The sequence below is a fragment of the Pantherophis guttatus genome, chromosome 1, assembly GCF_059756535.1.
Source record: "Pantherophis guttatus breed Tessera chromosome 1, ASM5975653v1, whole genome shotgun sequence".
Classification (NCBI taxonomy): domain Eukaryota; kingdom Metazoa; phylum Chordata; class Lepidosauria; order Squamata; family Colubridae; genus Pantherophis; species Pantherophis guttatus.
In genome coordinates, this window is record NC_142063.1 from 268455875 (window position 1) to 268470930 (window position 15056).

At 33.5% G+C, this 15056-nt stretch overlaps 1 protein-coding gene across 4 annotated transcripts in view; it reads left to right on the forward strand.

Moving 5' to 3' along the window:
- Positions 1–15056, forward strand: part of ZDHHC14 (zDHHC palmitoyltransferase 14) — a 68695-nt gene that overhangs the window by 45903 nt on the left and 7736 nt on the right. For all 4 annotated transcript variants that reach the window (XM_034428570.3, XM_034428572.3, XM_034428571.3 and 1 more), the window contains exons 4-8: positions 2560–2697; positions 4051–4099; positions 10045–10147; positions 11062–11171; positions 12142–12244. In XM_034428570.3, coding sequence (XP_034284461.2) covers positions 2560–2697; positions 4051–4099; positions 10045–10147; positions 11062–11171; positions 12142–12244 — 503 coding nt within the window. The remainder of the gene's footprint in view (positions 1–2559; positions 2698–4050; positions 4100–10044; positions 10148–11061; positions 11172–12141; positions 12245–15056) is intronic.

The window sequence follows — 15056 nt, forward strand, 5'->3', positions numbered from 1 at the left end:
CCCTGAATGAACTTTAATTTGTGAACAATTGTATGTAGAAGTTTATATGGGTGGCAAAAATCTAAATCCAGAATAATCAAGGTGAGAATTAATTGCTATTGTGTTTAATGCAAGGCGGGCATCCACATGCTTTCCCTTAGTGCTAGCCAGAAAGGCTAGTGATAAGGGATTATTGCAACTTGGAAGGCACCAAATTATCTGTTTCTGATCAAGTTACTGAGTTTAATTTATACTTCTAGATTTTCTGTGTTTTAGTAATAAATTGAAAAAAATGTAAACACAGCTGACATTATACAGATTAGCTATGTAGAGAAACATGTAAATGAAGAACAACCAATGGATGCAGTCATACCTTGAAATCATAAGGCTTCAGAAAAAACTACAAGAAGGCATACTGCCAATGGGCACAAATGTGAATGATCTTCATTGAATTAGCCAGGTTTTTGGTATTCCACACAAAAGCCCTTGTGTTTTCTGTGGCAGATTATTTTCTAACAATGGTTTTAAAGAATGCTGTTAGAATATTTGTAAACAAAAGTCAGTTCTGTTCATCTAATCAGTCAGTTAGGAGATAGCCTAACTCTACCTTCTAGACAGAGTTTTCAGAAAAGGGCTGTTTGTTCATTAAATTTACAGTATATAGCCACCCAGGAGATCCCCAGGCCTAATAAAAGGCCTTTCCATCTTGGCTTGGGGGCCAATCTCATTTTGGGAGGTGGGATAGTAACGATGTTCCAAAGGGCAAATGCAAAAACTGTTCTCCTGGACCTGCCAAAAGAACACCTTCACCCTTTCCAATCTTTAACTACCTACCTAAAAGTATTCTGCTTGGGACAAGTAGTAAATGGAATAATATAAAGAGAAATAAGGGGAAATTATGAATAACAAAAGAAGACCATCACAAAATAGCTGTGAAGAAAGTTTATATATAAATGTTGTATGTTTTGTATTGTCATATTATGTTATAATAATAAATAAAAAAAATTAATATAAAAGTATTCTGCTTTAACTAATATGATAGCTGCAGAATCAGCTCAAGATGTTTCATTATTAAAAATGTCTACATTGCAAGAGCTAAGAAACATGTTCCTTAGCAATAGTATAGGATATTTGGAGCAAAGCTGCTGAATTTAAGTAATTGGCTAACATCTTAATGAAAATTTATCATTTTATTAAAGTTTAATTTGCTTGCTTAAAATATTTATAAAAACTTACCCCAAATATTCAGTGTATGCTTTAGGACAGGAGTGTCAAACTCAAGGCCTGCGGGCTGGATCGGCCCGCGGGGCCAACCTGGAAATTTCAAAGGAATAGCTCGCAGTGCCTCTGCCTGCCTCCTCGGCCTCCAGCAGCACTCTGCCGGCCAAAAACGGGCTGTGTGGAAAAACGGGCCAGGCAGCCTCTGTGTGGCCCATTTTTGGCCGGCAGATTGCTGCAGGTGTCAGGGTTCCAAGTAACATCCCCAACAAAAGAAGACTCCAAGGCCAGCAGTTCCTCAAAGTTCCATTCTATTAGAGAGGTCATATTGGCACATCTGGGAAAATGCAATCCAGGACTGGGTTGGACTAGATTACAATTATGTGGCCTCAAGTAAGTGCCTGATCTGGATAGAAAACAAGCAACATCCTATGTTAATACTACAGTTTAATGCCAGATTTTACATACTGTAGATCCATTTACTCTACAATCTATAATTGGCAGCTGTTTCTATTTACTATCCTGGAAATTTACCTCTGCTGTTAGATCTTGCTGTTAGATTAGTTGAATAATAAAAATACAATAGTATAAATAGCTTTTGTGCCTGGAAAAGCATTTTACTATTAAACAACAGGGTATAAATTTAGAAATAAAAGGTTTAGTGGAGTATGAAGAATAAGTAATAAATGTTTGCCAGTAATATCTGGTAGAAGAGATAGGAAAATGGTTATAGTAAAGAACTGTGGAAAGAAAGAAGGGAAGGGGAAAAATGCATCTTGAGCCTGTGTCAAATACCCACCATGGCCATGTCCACCCTTGGCCTCACACACACACACACACACCGCCCTCAGAGGTCAAACACAATCCTGATGTGGCCCTCGGTGAAATCGAGTTTGACACCCCTGCTTTAAGAGGAAAATAATAAAACAAATGACAAAAATAGTTATTGAAAACAGATGATTTACTCAACCAAACAAATGCTTGTTGAAATCTGAAAGTGAACTAAAAATTCTGCTGCCCATCAAAGATAGTCAGAAACTTGTTTCAGAACTTATAAACACATTTAATTCAGCTAAGCAAAAGGGAATTTGTAAATTCAAAAAATGCACGTTGTTAGTATATACACCCAGGGACTAAGTAAGAGAAAGACCTGCTTAATATTATATAAAACAATTAAAACAAAAAGTGAAGTATATGGATTGGTTTGAGAAGGCTTGCACAGGAGTGAAGTATTGTTTAAGACTACTTTATAGAACTATAAATATGACATAAACATAATATGTAACAAATCACATGTTAATGAGAACTTAAGCCAATTTTTTTCCTAATTGAATTCTTTTTTTCTTCTACATTTTTTTTCAGAACGGTTTGATCATCATTGTCCCTGGGTAGGCAACTGTGTGGGGAAAAGAAACTACAGATTTTTTTATATGTTTATTTTATCTCTGTCATTTCTGACAGTTTTTATATTTGCATTCGTTATTACTCACATCATCCATCGTAAGTATGCTAGTAAAATCAGATTATGTATGTAGTCATAACTTTAATCTTGATCATTTAGGATATCTGTATCCTTATAGAACCTCTCCCCCACCCCCAAGTGGTATTTCTTGTTTGGCCTTCAACATAATTTCCAGCTGTAAAAGTTTCTTGTTAATTCAGATCCTTGCCAACTGTTTTTGTTTTAATTTCTTAATCATGTGTAGCCTTTTTAAATTAGGTTATATAGAAGAATAATTAGCTATTATTGTCAGTTTTTCTGCAGGCTCTTTTCACTGAGTGGTAGACTTTCAGTAGAAATCAAGGTCCCTGACACCTCAGTGGAGCAATCTTAAAGATCTTAACAAATTCTAGTTCAGGTACATAGTTAATCAAATAAGCAGTCAGTATGGTGTAGTGCTTTGAGTTCTGGACTGAAAGAGAAGAGACCATCTTCAGGTTACCACTTGATGATGGAACGTTATTGGGTGATCCTTTACTAAATATTATCATTCAGCCCAATCTATGTCATAAACCTGTTGTGAAGACAAAATAGGGGCTGTAAAGCTAAATAACACATACATACTAACCTATATAAAAATCATATTATATACTTGTCTTAGTAAAGGTGGAATCAGCTAGAGTTTTGTTTCATTTTAGCCCAATGGCAGATGTGGTTTGTTTGTTCAGTAGCATGAACTGATTTGATATTCTATTTTGGGAGATGCCACCATGGATGGAAAAAGAGATAAAAGGCTGAATCCAGCCTCTCATTTCCCAAAACGCTATTGTGGCCAGTTCTTCAAAGGGCCCTTCACTCAAGAATTCCATAGAATGGCCAAGAGTCTTTTTTTTTATTTCAGCTAAATATGAATCTAATAAATAATACACTTGGGGCTTTGAATTTATTAAGCTGAAATTTACTGCTGGCTGCTCATATCTCCTAGTAGTATCTCCAAAGGAATTTGTAAAAAGCTTGGAATTTGGGTCAAACTGTAGTTAAAGATTTCCTGATCCAGCCAAAACATTTTTGTGTGCGTGAGAGAGAAAATAAATCACAAAGCACATTTTTTATGGAGAAAACTGAGCTTGAAATATTTTGTTTCCATATTAGGATAGTAAAAAGAAGGAGATCATGAATCTTATTTATATGTAACTAATGCCTGCAGACATTAATCTGGTGTTACTGAGAAACTATTCTGCATATGCAATTCTGATTTTACTTTCCCTATTTTTTATTAAATAGTTTCATCAACATTTTAAGGCTGGTTTAAATAAATTATGTTTGTGATTATTTGAAAATACAATTGTATGTTGAGTTTTCAGATACTTTCACTTATCTTTCATTGTATTTGACATGTATTATCTTTACAGGAACTCAGAAAACAGGATTTTTAACTGCACTTAAAGACAGTCCTGCAAGATATCCTTTCACTGAAATACATTTACCTCTGTTGGAATAATTTTTAAAGAACTAATATTTAGATATATTTCGGTTTACTTTCTGCTGGCAGATTATGGATTTTTTAAATTAATGGATATGAAATCATTAAATTAAAACATATGTACCTCACTTCTGTGAGTTTATATGTAAAAATATATGACAGCTTTACATGTAATATATAGCTGATTTTCCCATCAAGTTGCTCTTTAAAGCAGTGGCATCTCAATTCCCCACATCCCCAACCAACATGACCAATCTCTGCTAGCTCAGAATTATGGGAGCAGAAGTCCAAGCACATCAGGAAGGCCCCAGATTGAGAAAAGCTGGCCTATAAATCTTAATGGCCAGAATATTTTTGTAGCACAGTTGTAAACATTTTTGATGAGATAGTGAAATGAGTTTGCAGTTTCAGACTTATTCCTTAGCTTATATAGGAATATTTATTTATTTATTTATTTATTTATTTATTTATTTATTTATTTATTTATTTATTTATTTAGTACATGTATTTATATGCCGCCATTCTCCCGAAGGACTCAGGGCGGCGAACACAAGTTAAGAAACAAGTACAATAAAATCCCATTTTAAACCAAATAACTAATTAATAGTAAATAAAAAAGCCTGGAATCAGAGTCAGCCTATTTGTTTGAATAGCCAAGTCTATTCAATATGATAGATCACACACACAAAAATGGTTCTTTGTAAAATAAAAATTCCTCGCATAATGTGCATTAGGTGCTAAAAGTATCCAAAAGAAAACCTGCTATAATACTTAACAGGCATTCTCAGAGAATTAGCAGAAAACCAGGATGGTAGTCATGCAATACTTTTTTATTGGTTTACATGACACTTGCTTTTCCCTCTACCTCAGTAGGTTCTCATGGAGCTGATTCTGCTATTGTGTTGGAGTGATGACTAAAAAATGTGTATCATTCATGGGTTTTCAATATGACCCCTTAAACCCTGTAAATTCAGAAGAAGGCTCATAGGTATACACACTGCTTTCTTATAATGTATACATTTTAAGCAATTGCATACATTTAGAAATGTTAGGATAACATCTCCACACAATAGCGAGCATTGAGTGCTACAAATTTTAATGGAAATTATGAGGTAGCAAATAAAAGGTTTTCAGCCATAAAATGGCTAAACATTACTTAATTAAGCACAAATACTGAAATATAAACACCTAATAGCTTCTGTTCAAACACTGTTTGTAAATAATGTAGTAGCCTCCAATTAAAAGAATCACAGTTCTTTCTAATTATGCTTTTCCATTCCCTGCAAATGAAAGAGCTTTTTATATATTCTGAACAAAAGGATTATTGATGCCAAATTTGTTGATTACTTTACAGGAACAATTAGTGATTCATTCATTATCATTTGCATTTAGGGGCTAGCAATGAGGGGGGGGAGAGAAAGGAAGAGGGAAGGAGGAAGGAAAGAAACTGGTAAAAGAAAATCCTTCCAATGTGTTGCATTATGTAATTTAGTAATTTCCTTATCACTATTTACTCTTTCTCTCTACTGTCTTTTTCTCTGTTTTTAAGTATATATAATTCCCTCACTAATAATAGGGATTTTTTTTCACCATATAGTTCATCCATTCCATATGTAAACAAAAGATATACATAGTAATAGAAGTAATCCTTGATTTCTATCACTTGTTTTCCTCATTTTTCATAGTAATTTTGGAGAAACTTTGATCTTAAAAGATAATGGGGGGGGGATTTCATTTTAAACATACCGGTAATTTGTAGGATTGAGCCATATGTTTTCAAATGATTAATGCTCAGGATAGAAACTAAAATACATTTTTGAAGTTTAATAAACTTACCAGAATTCACACACAGTTTTGAAAGGTTATTTGCATATTTCATCAAGTTTATTGCAACAGAATAATAATTGAGGAAAGAACAGTACTCCATGCTCAATAAAAATAGAAGAATTGTGTTAGAAATGCTGAAGATACAATGGATTTGAGGTCTTCAAAGAGAGCTAAAGTAAGAATAATAGTATCATCTAGTCTTTAGGAACATATATGGGCTTATGGTTCTACTTCTTTTAGGCTCCTGAGAATATTTATAGATAGTTTGCTTCTCTTGTTTTATGATAGCTTGCTCCTTATTTATTGCTTGTGTCACCAAAACTGTTTTGCATTATAATCTTAATCCCATTCAGTCGGGGGTGAAATGCTCCTGGTTCGGACCGGATCGCCCGATCTGGTAGCGATGGCGGCGGGTGGTTCGGAGAACTGGTAGCAAAAATCCCTGCGGTGGCGCCCCCCGCCTCCCCCATGTCAAGCTGAGCCACACGATCATCAGTGGCTTTTTTTTTTAACTTTTAAAAGCATTTTTTCTACAACTTCTTCCTCCAAAAAAATACTTTTAAAAGTAAAAAAAAAACCTGATGATCGTGCAGCTTAGCTGGGATCATCAGAGGCTTTTCAAAGCATTTTTTTCTGCAACCTCTTCCGGGGAAGAGGTGGTTAAAAAAATGCTTTGAAAAGGCTCTGCTGATCAGGCAACACAGTTGGGATCATCAGAGCCTTTTCAAAGCATTTTTAAACCACTTCTTCCCCGGAAGAGGTTGCAGAAAAAAATGCGTTAAAAGTCTCTCTGACGATCCCAGCTGTGTTGCCTGATCGGCAGAGCCTTTTCAAAGCATTTTTTTGCATTTGCAGAAAAAAATGCTTTGAAAAGTTAAAAAAAAAAAAAAGTTGGCCACGCCCACCCAGTCACATTACCCCACCACCACCAAGCCACGCCCACAGAACTGGCAGTAACAAATTTTACATTTCACCCCTGCATTCAGTTCTTCTTCATGCTTATTTGCAAAATATAAATGTATGGAGAGTAGATGTGTTTGTATAACAAGCTTTTCGTATTCAGAATCTTAGATAGTTGTACTGTTATATGGTTTCATGCTTTCTTACATGTTATCATAGCTACATTTCTCAATAATATTTGAATATCATAACTTAATGGCGAAGATTGTTTATTTTGCCCTGGCTGCACCAATCTAACATATAGAGCAATGGTTGATAGGTTCTGATTAATTGGAAGTATATGATTGGATTTCTGATACTTATGGTAAGGTTGGATGAGGGGAAAATGTTTTCTTTTTAGATGGTGATAGGCAGTTTCTGGTTAAGAAATTTAAATATCACTTCCATCTGGTCCCCATTATTGTAAATGCATGAAATTGAGTTATGAGGATCAATGCAACATACTATCAGCAGCTTCACCTCTTGTTCTTGATAATCGTTAACTTAACAAGAATACTGAGTAGATGGTAGCGGTGCATGTAAGTGTTGTTGCTGGTACCTGGTGTACTATATTAATGATGTGGATACTTTCTTCCTAGTGTTTTCCCACAAGTGCAGGATCCACTGTTTTTAGATCAAATAAGTATTGATCCATTGGTTGCATTGGGAATTGACTGCCCAGATCACTGCCCAAGCCTGATATGGCTGAGAGAGCGTGACTGGTCACCCGGACAGCTTTCAAGCCTAAGACAGGACTAGCATTCACAGTCTCCTGGTTTCTAGTCTGGTGCCTTATCACTAGAACAAACTGACTCTATGGGGATATTTAAATGTGAGGTATATTTCCTTTTTTTATTGGATTTATGTGCTGCCATGTGACTTTGGGCTGCTTACAAACATTAAAACTGGTAGACCTTAAAATGATAAAACAATGAATAACAACAATAAACTAATAGCAATAATAATAAATACAGTTAAAATATGGGAAGGAGGAGCGCATGAAGTATTACTCACAGGGATAAGTATGTTATTTCGCATATTGTTTAGCTGTCCTCAGAAATTTGGTTTTTGTGAAGCAAATACTAAAATATACAAAGGCTTTGGAATTTGTGGCACATAGACTTTCCATAGTAACCAGGCCGGCAACAGGTATCTGCTTGACAACCATACAGAAATGTATTAAACATATCTAAAAAAAACAGCCCAGTAAAATATTTGGGCCTTATATTCTAGTTCTATTTGCTGTTCTTTGTCTTATCTCTGAAAAATATTTATTTGTGCATTTCTCCAGCAAAATTTCTTTAAAATTCTGGGCAAAGAGGATTTTAAAATGTACATCTCAAATAAGGTAGAAATAACATCAAATTACATCTTGTCTGCTGTAGAAAGCCATTTTTAAGTTGTAGCTCCAGTACAAAGAAGAGTTACTATTTTTCTGTGAATGACTGCCTTCAGTGATTTGCAAGAAAAAGACTTGGCCATTGTTTTACCATCTGCTGTGCCTTTTTGATTCCACATTTCAGAGATTTGTAGTTGTACTATTACTATTTAGAAAATGCCATAAAGTAAAATACTAGAAAGGAAAAAAATTCAGTAAGAAAGAAGCATATCAAAAGCTGAACCAAACCAAACCAAGCGGAAACACATCGAAGTTGCCTTTATGATATTATTTCTGCTTTTCATTCATTTGTTCCTTTTGATTGGTATATCATGTTAGTTTTATGCGGCTGAGAAGATATATTGGAAGTTAAGTCATATTAGAATAAGCTATATTTATTTTCTCCCACATACCATCTGTTTAACTTTCATAGAAGAACAAAACTGACTGAATGGTAAAGTATTGCATTAATCTAATAAGAAGACTATTTCCCTACCCCGCCCCCACAGATAATTATTTATGAACTGGAGGATCTTCCTTGACTTGACTGCCAAGAAGAATAGCAGTTATCACTGAATGAGTTCAGATGTAAATGGCAAACATCACTGGCCAAAAGTTTAGATATCTTTGAAGATTTCCTGATACTATCCTTTGCCTGATGGGTTTAACCCAGCCATAAAATCCACTTACCTTCGCTACCGGTTCGGGAATGGTAGTGCGCAGGCCTCTTCTGCGCATGCGCAGAGGGTAAAAAAATGGGACTTAATGACGTCCTGGCGGGTGGACGGAGCCTCCCGCTGCCCGGACTACCGGTTCGTGCGAGCCGGATAGATCCGGCTGGATTTCACCACTGGTTTAATCCTTTGGTAAGGCCTAAACAGGATTTCTGTCACCTCAATCCTTTCTTGTTCAGTTATCTCTTCCCATTGCTTGATCTCTACTGAACATTAGCTTTCACTTCCTTTTCCTTTACCATGGCAGCTAAGCTACCCCTTTATGTACCATTTCCTTCCTTCCTTGTTTCCCTGATTTGTTGTATTTATTAGAAGGCAAGAGATAGAGGTGTCCTCAGGATCTAATGCTTTCAGCATGACAAATGCAGCATTATGTAATTGTGTGGCAGTTTACCCACTTTAGTGTATGCCTGTAATATCATGATACACCAATCAAAGGGACAGAGCTGGCATCATGGTGGCCTGACAGTGTTTTTTTATATGCCTCCTCTTATGGATCTCTGTATTTGAAACTGTATGTATATGTATATATATATATATATGATAATATATACAGTATATGCATGTGTGTACCTGCATGTTTCTGTGTTAATGAGTGGCGTGTGTGTGAAATTGGAATATGCAGGTAAAGAATTCAATTTAATTAAAGGGATTACTTTATTTTACAACCAAATAATTTTAAACAATACTACATTTTATTCTAATCCTGCCCTTTTGGCAAGTTATAATATATATCTCCAGAACTGGTTTTAAGTGAAATCCATAACTCTTTTAAGTTTACAGGATGGGAAGCTGGACATTTTATAGGATTTTTAAAATGTGTATATACATGCATAGTTACTAATTTAATCAAATATTTCAGAAAAATATGGAACTTTTTAAATACAGTGTGCTAGTAAACATGGCATGTCTGTTTTTTCCAAGTGCAATAATGATCCTGAGTGATAATCTTGATTTGTAAGAAGGAATGTTCATTTAGCTATTGTTGCCAATAGCCTTTATTTACACCGACTTTTGAGTTAATACTGCCTTGACATTCAATCACTGTCCTAGAAGCTGTGGTGTGTTTCTTCTCCGTTTGGTCCATTGTTGGGCTCTCAGGTTTTCATACTTATTTGATCAGCTCCAATCAAACAACCAATGAGGATGTAAGTTTCCCCTCGCTTGCTCTAATTTGTCTCCATCTAATGATTTCATGTATTCCATTTTCATTGTCAGCTTTTATCTATTTTTTAAAAGGTTACAAGGTTCACTCAAGTGTACTGTCCTATTTTTGTCTATTTAATGCATATGACTGTACTTTCTGATAGCTTCTTGGCAAGAAACAAAGCATAGTTGAGACACAGTTCTACAGTAAAATCACTGAACATGACTTTATCTTAATTAAATGGAGTTTAGGCTAGGAGACCACAATGATAGCACTAATATTTAGACAGCCTTCCGCAATCTTGTTTTCCCTGGAGGTACTCTTGAAATAATTTTCAGATCTCATGGAATTCCTGCAGAAAAAATATAAAAACTGTGAAAACTTCACAATGCATTTAACTTATAACCTAACAATCCACATTTACAACAACAAAATAACATGGTAGGCTGGTAACTAAATTGTAGCATTTAAACATTTTCACTGCAAGCTGTTTTTTTTTTTCTCAGTCATAATCTCTGACAGAATTCTAATTGGAAAAAAAGATGTTTTAGAGAATGTGAGTAAGATGCTGGCCTGGCTAGAGAATATTTGCTTTCTCCAAGCTTAAGAAGATGGTCAGAAATGTCTTGGCAATATACTGAATAACTAAAAAAACAATATAGTTATCGGAAAACTCTCTAATATAAGTTAGGATCTGTATGCCTGGTAAATGATAATTATGATCCCCATAATTATGTAAGAAACTTTGCAAAAGATTTGAAAATTTAATGAAATACCCATTTTCCATAGTTTGGATTGGGTTAAGATTGATTTTTTCAATCCAAGATTTTTTTTTTCTTAGAATAAATAACACAGTATAAACTGAAGAGTGCTATTAAAATGAAGAATAATGCATCAGTATTCATTTCTTTATAGATCAAGGGATCTTGGTCAAATAAAAGAAGTAAAGAAAACTTCAATCCTTACAGCTATGGCAACATTTGTGCTAATTGTTGCTCAGCACTTTGTGGGCCCCTTTCTCCTAGGTAAGAGATTTAATTCAATTTTTCAGTATTCTTTTTCTTTTGTTGTACCTTTGTGGGTCCATTGAGTCAGGTAAATGTAACTCCCAAGAGTTACATTGCTATAGATGTGATATGACCTTTGAATCCTCTAGTGGTATGTAATTTTATGGTATGCAACTAATAAGACACTGGGAAAATTATAGTATACCAATCTAGGCACTGATTAATTTGCTACTGCAAAAACTGAATAAAGCTTTATGGAAAAATTAATCAGCTGGGGTAGTTTTTTTTGTCTTCAACAATAATTTTTTGGTTCACTGTCCAGCTGTGAATGATTACAATTTAAAAATGCCTAGCCATAGTTTCGAAAACACAATATTCCAAGCCGAAATAGTTAATTTGATTTGGACTTCTATTTTCAAATGTATTTATCTTCAGTACGTACTGATCCACTAGTTAGTCATACAGCAAACTAAATAGATAACAGAAGCTTTCTCTATTTAAACTATAGAGAAAGTTGGAATTAGTATTAATAACTTTGCAGGGACACGCAACAGATGAATAGAATGTGTTTCTATTTTGTTGACTTAGAATGGTAACTTTATGTAAATTATGAGGGCAAACATTTTGGAAATTAAAATAGTTTTTTACTTACACTATTTTTATCTAACTCATAAGGTACTACAAGGCATCAGTAAGGCAATAATAATAGAGAGCAAATCTGCAAAAAGATGATGTGCTTAATTTTGTTCCATGTATAGGTTTGCCAACTTAAAAATTCATTGAAATATACAATTCTTTGAAATATACAATACCAGAAGTGCCTAAACTTCTGCAAGCAACTGCATTCTAAGAAGCTATTTTATTCTTCTGAACTCAGATTACTTCCATAAATTCTTCATGTTGTTATATTAAACTATTTGTCTTAAAGTTAGCTTCATTCTTATCTGATAAGAATTATTTGTAATACAACTTTGTATTTATTCTATAGTTTAATTGACCGAAGAGGATTTATCCAACCAGATACCCCTCAGCCAGCAGCTTCCTCAAATGGCATTACAATGTATGGGGCCACACAGTCTCAGAGTAATATGGTAGGAACCATCCCATAATATTGATCAAGAACTCTGAACGTTTCTCTTTTCTACTTTTCTGAGAAAAAGTCAGGTCACTAAACTGAATCCTTCTAGTACTTTACAATAAAAGCCTTCCATGAATATATTGTAATAAGGTTTCTGTGTTGCCAGGTTTTTAATAAGCATTAATGCAAAATTTTAAAGAACACTATAAGAACACTAAGAAAAAATCATTAATCTAAATTGAGATTGACATGATGAATAGAGAAGTTTCATATCGGAATCTTTGCCTATCTTAATGCTACTTTTTGATGCTTGGATGTTCAATAAGGCATTTATTGCTTTTTAAATTATCTACATTAAATGCCACTGGCTGTTCTGCATAAATTCTTGCTACCTTGGATTTCCTATACAGCTCAGCATGTCACTATGAATATTTCAACGGAATAGTTTGAATTTCTTGTGAACATTCTGAAAGCCACTATATTTAACTACTGCAATTTTTAACTCGTGTTTTTATAAAAAAGAATCCTAATTAGAATTGCATTCTAATAAGTATATAATTTAATATACTAATTCCATTTAGTATATTAAAATTGTGTCAAACTACTTGTATATTTTTACTCCTCCTATTTCTAGACTTTAAAAGAAGAAAACATCTGAATTGCAAACCTTTTAATTTTTTTAAATTTAAGTGAAGTGCAGTAATAGTACACCTTTTTATAGCTATATGTTTTTTTAAAATGTTTTATATAACATTAATATAAGGCTTTTTTCTTGATCAATGACTTATCAGGTGGGTTCATTGATCATTTTTCGTATCTGCCAGCAGTATCAATTTGTTATGTTTTAAATATGAAACGTTTTATTGACTCTAGTACCAATAATATATTTTATAGTATTACTAAATGCATAACATAGTTTTATATATGCTTATTTAACACAAAGACTCATTGAATTTATAAGTAAGTGTATATAAGGGAAATAAAATATTTGCTTGCTATAAATGAACAGATTTACTTTAAAACACTTTATGCTTATTTTTTCTCTATTTTGGTTTTCCTGTCATAGTAACAATTGCATATTTCCATTTTTAGGCAGAAGTGTGTAGATCAAACGAAACTAAGAAAATGTTAATAAATTTGTTATTTAAAATTGACTTTAGTGTCATCTTATTTTAATATCCGTTATGTCAGATTTTTTTGCTATAATTTTTCCTCTTTTTTTTGCCTTTATTGGATATTGTAAAGAAATCTCACACTTATAACAATGGTTTCCATATGTAAACTGAAGAAAGAATTTGAAGTCGCTCAGTAATCAACTTCTTGGTCATTTGGGGCTCTCTTCCCTCAATTGTACCATTATTTTTTCTGATCTACATTTTCTATACTCTAACCTGGTTTCAGTTTACTGATCACTATACTATTCTTCTTTGCTGTTCTTCTTTTGTATGCTTCTCCTTTCAGTACCAGCTACTGAAATCTCCTTTTAGTACCGGTTATCTCAAGAGTAGAGTATCAGATCAATTTAATATGGCTGCATTATCACTGAATAATTTCCTTAGCTTACAATTTAACTTAATCAGTGTTAAACTAGAGTTTTCTAAAGGAAATAGATAATCTGTAATGTAATCGTTTTTTAATTTTTTTCCCCACTCCCCAAAATAGAGATGAAATCAGCATTAAGAGTTTCTTTTGAATGAAGTCTCATAATATTGATCAATTATGGTTTTAGCCAGTAAAATATTATATTTATTGCTGGGATAAATAATAGAATTATATATTTTTGTAATGATACGGTAGTTGTAAATTCAGATAGAGGCTTGCAATGAAATCAGCATATGTTCTGATAATACTGCATGTGATTAAACTAAGAGTTATAGCCTTTTGATTTCATTTGAACAGTAGTTTCTGAGCTTTCTAGATATTTCTCATAAAGTCAATACTAACTAAACATTTCATAGAAGAATTCAATATTTTAAAAGCAACACGACCTATTAACTTTTTTATATTGGAGACCATATGGCATATCGTGTGGATTTTTTTAAAAAAAAAAAGCTTTAAATGAGATATTCTTATTTTAAATACTATTTTAAAATTTCCATCTGAAAATAAGTACTGAATTAAACACAGACTTATTAAAACTTATCTTTAAATGGTCACACATGGACATTTATATAAGTTTGAATAAATTGTGGTTTATATGATACAAAAATGATGGTTTGTCATTGTAGGCTTCCCAATGATAACTAATATGCAAGGGATGCTTTGCTGTATGATCACAGCAGATAATTTTGGTATCATCAGATAATAGTACATTTTTCTTTCTTCGGTAGATATAAAAAATCAATTTTGATAGGAAGATAATATTCATAGCCCTATTAAAATATAGAATATGCTAGGGAATTATACAATAAAAGCCCAGCCTGGAAGAACTCTTTGTAAGTAATTGCTTCCTTTCTTTTATGCCTTTCAGCAAAGTTCTGCTTAGTTTCCCCATTTTATTAAGTCATGAATTATAACCTAACTGGCTCTCTGGGGACAATGGTTAAGGACCAGTAAAGGTCAGGCGATACAGAAACAGACTTTTGATTGTAAGCCTGTTTGTTTTATTTGTTACTGTAGATTTAAGTTGGTATGTATGTTTGTTCAGTTAAACAGTTAAAATAGGGAATTTGATTTAAAATAAAAGTGATTTTATATCTGTCCTTAGCATCATGATGTTCGTCAATATGTATTGTAACATTGTACTGTTAATTTATAATTTTAATATTTGTAAATCCGGGAACAATATTCCAGAAAAATTCAATAGTCTAACATGTTCCAGTGAT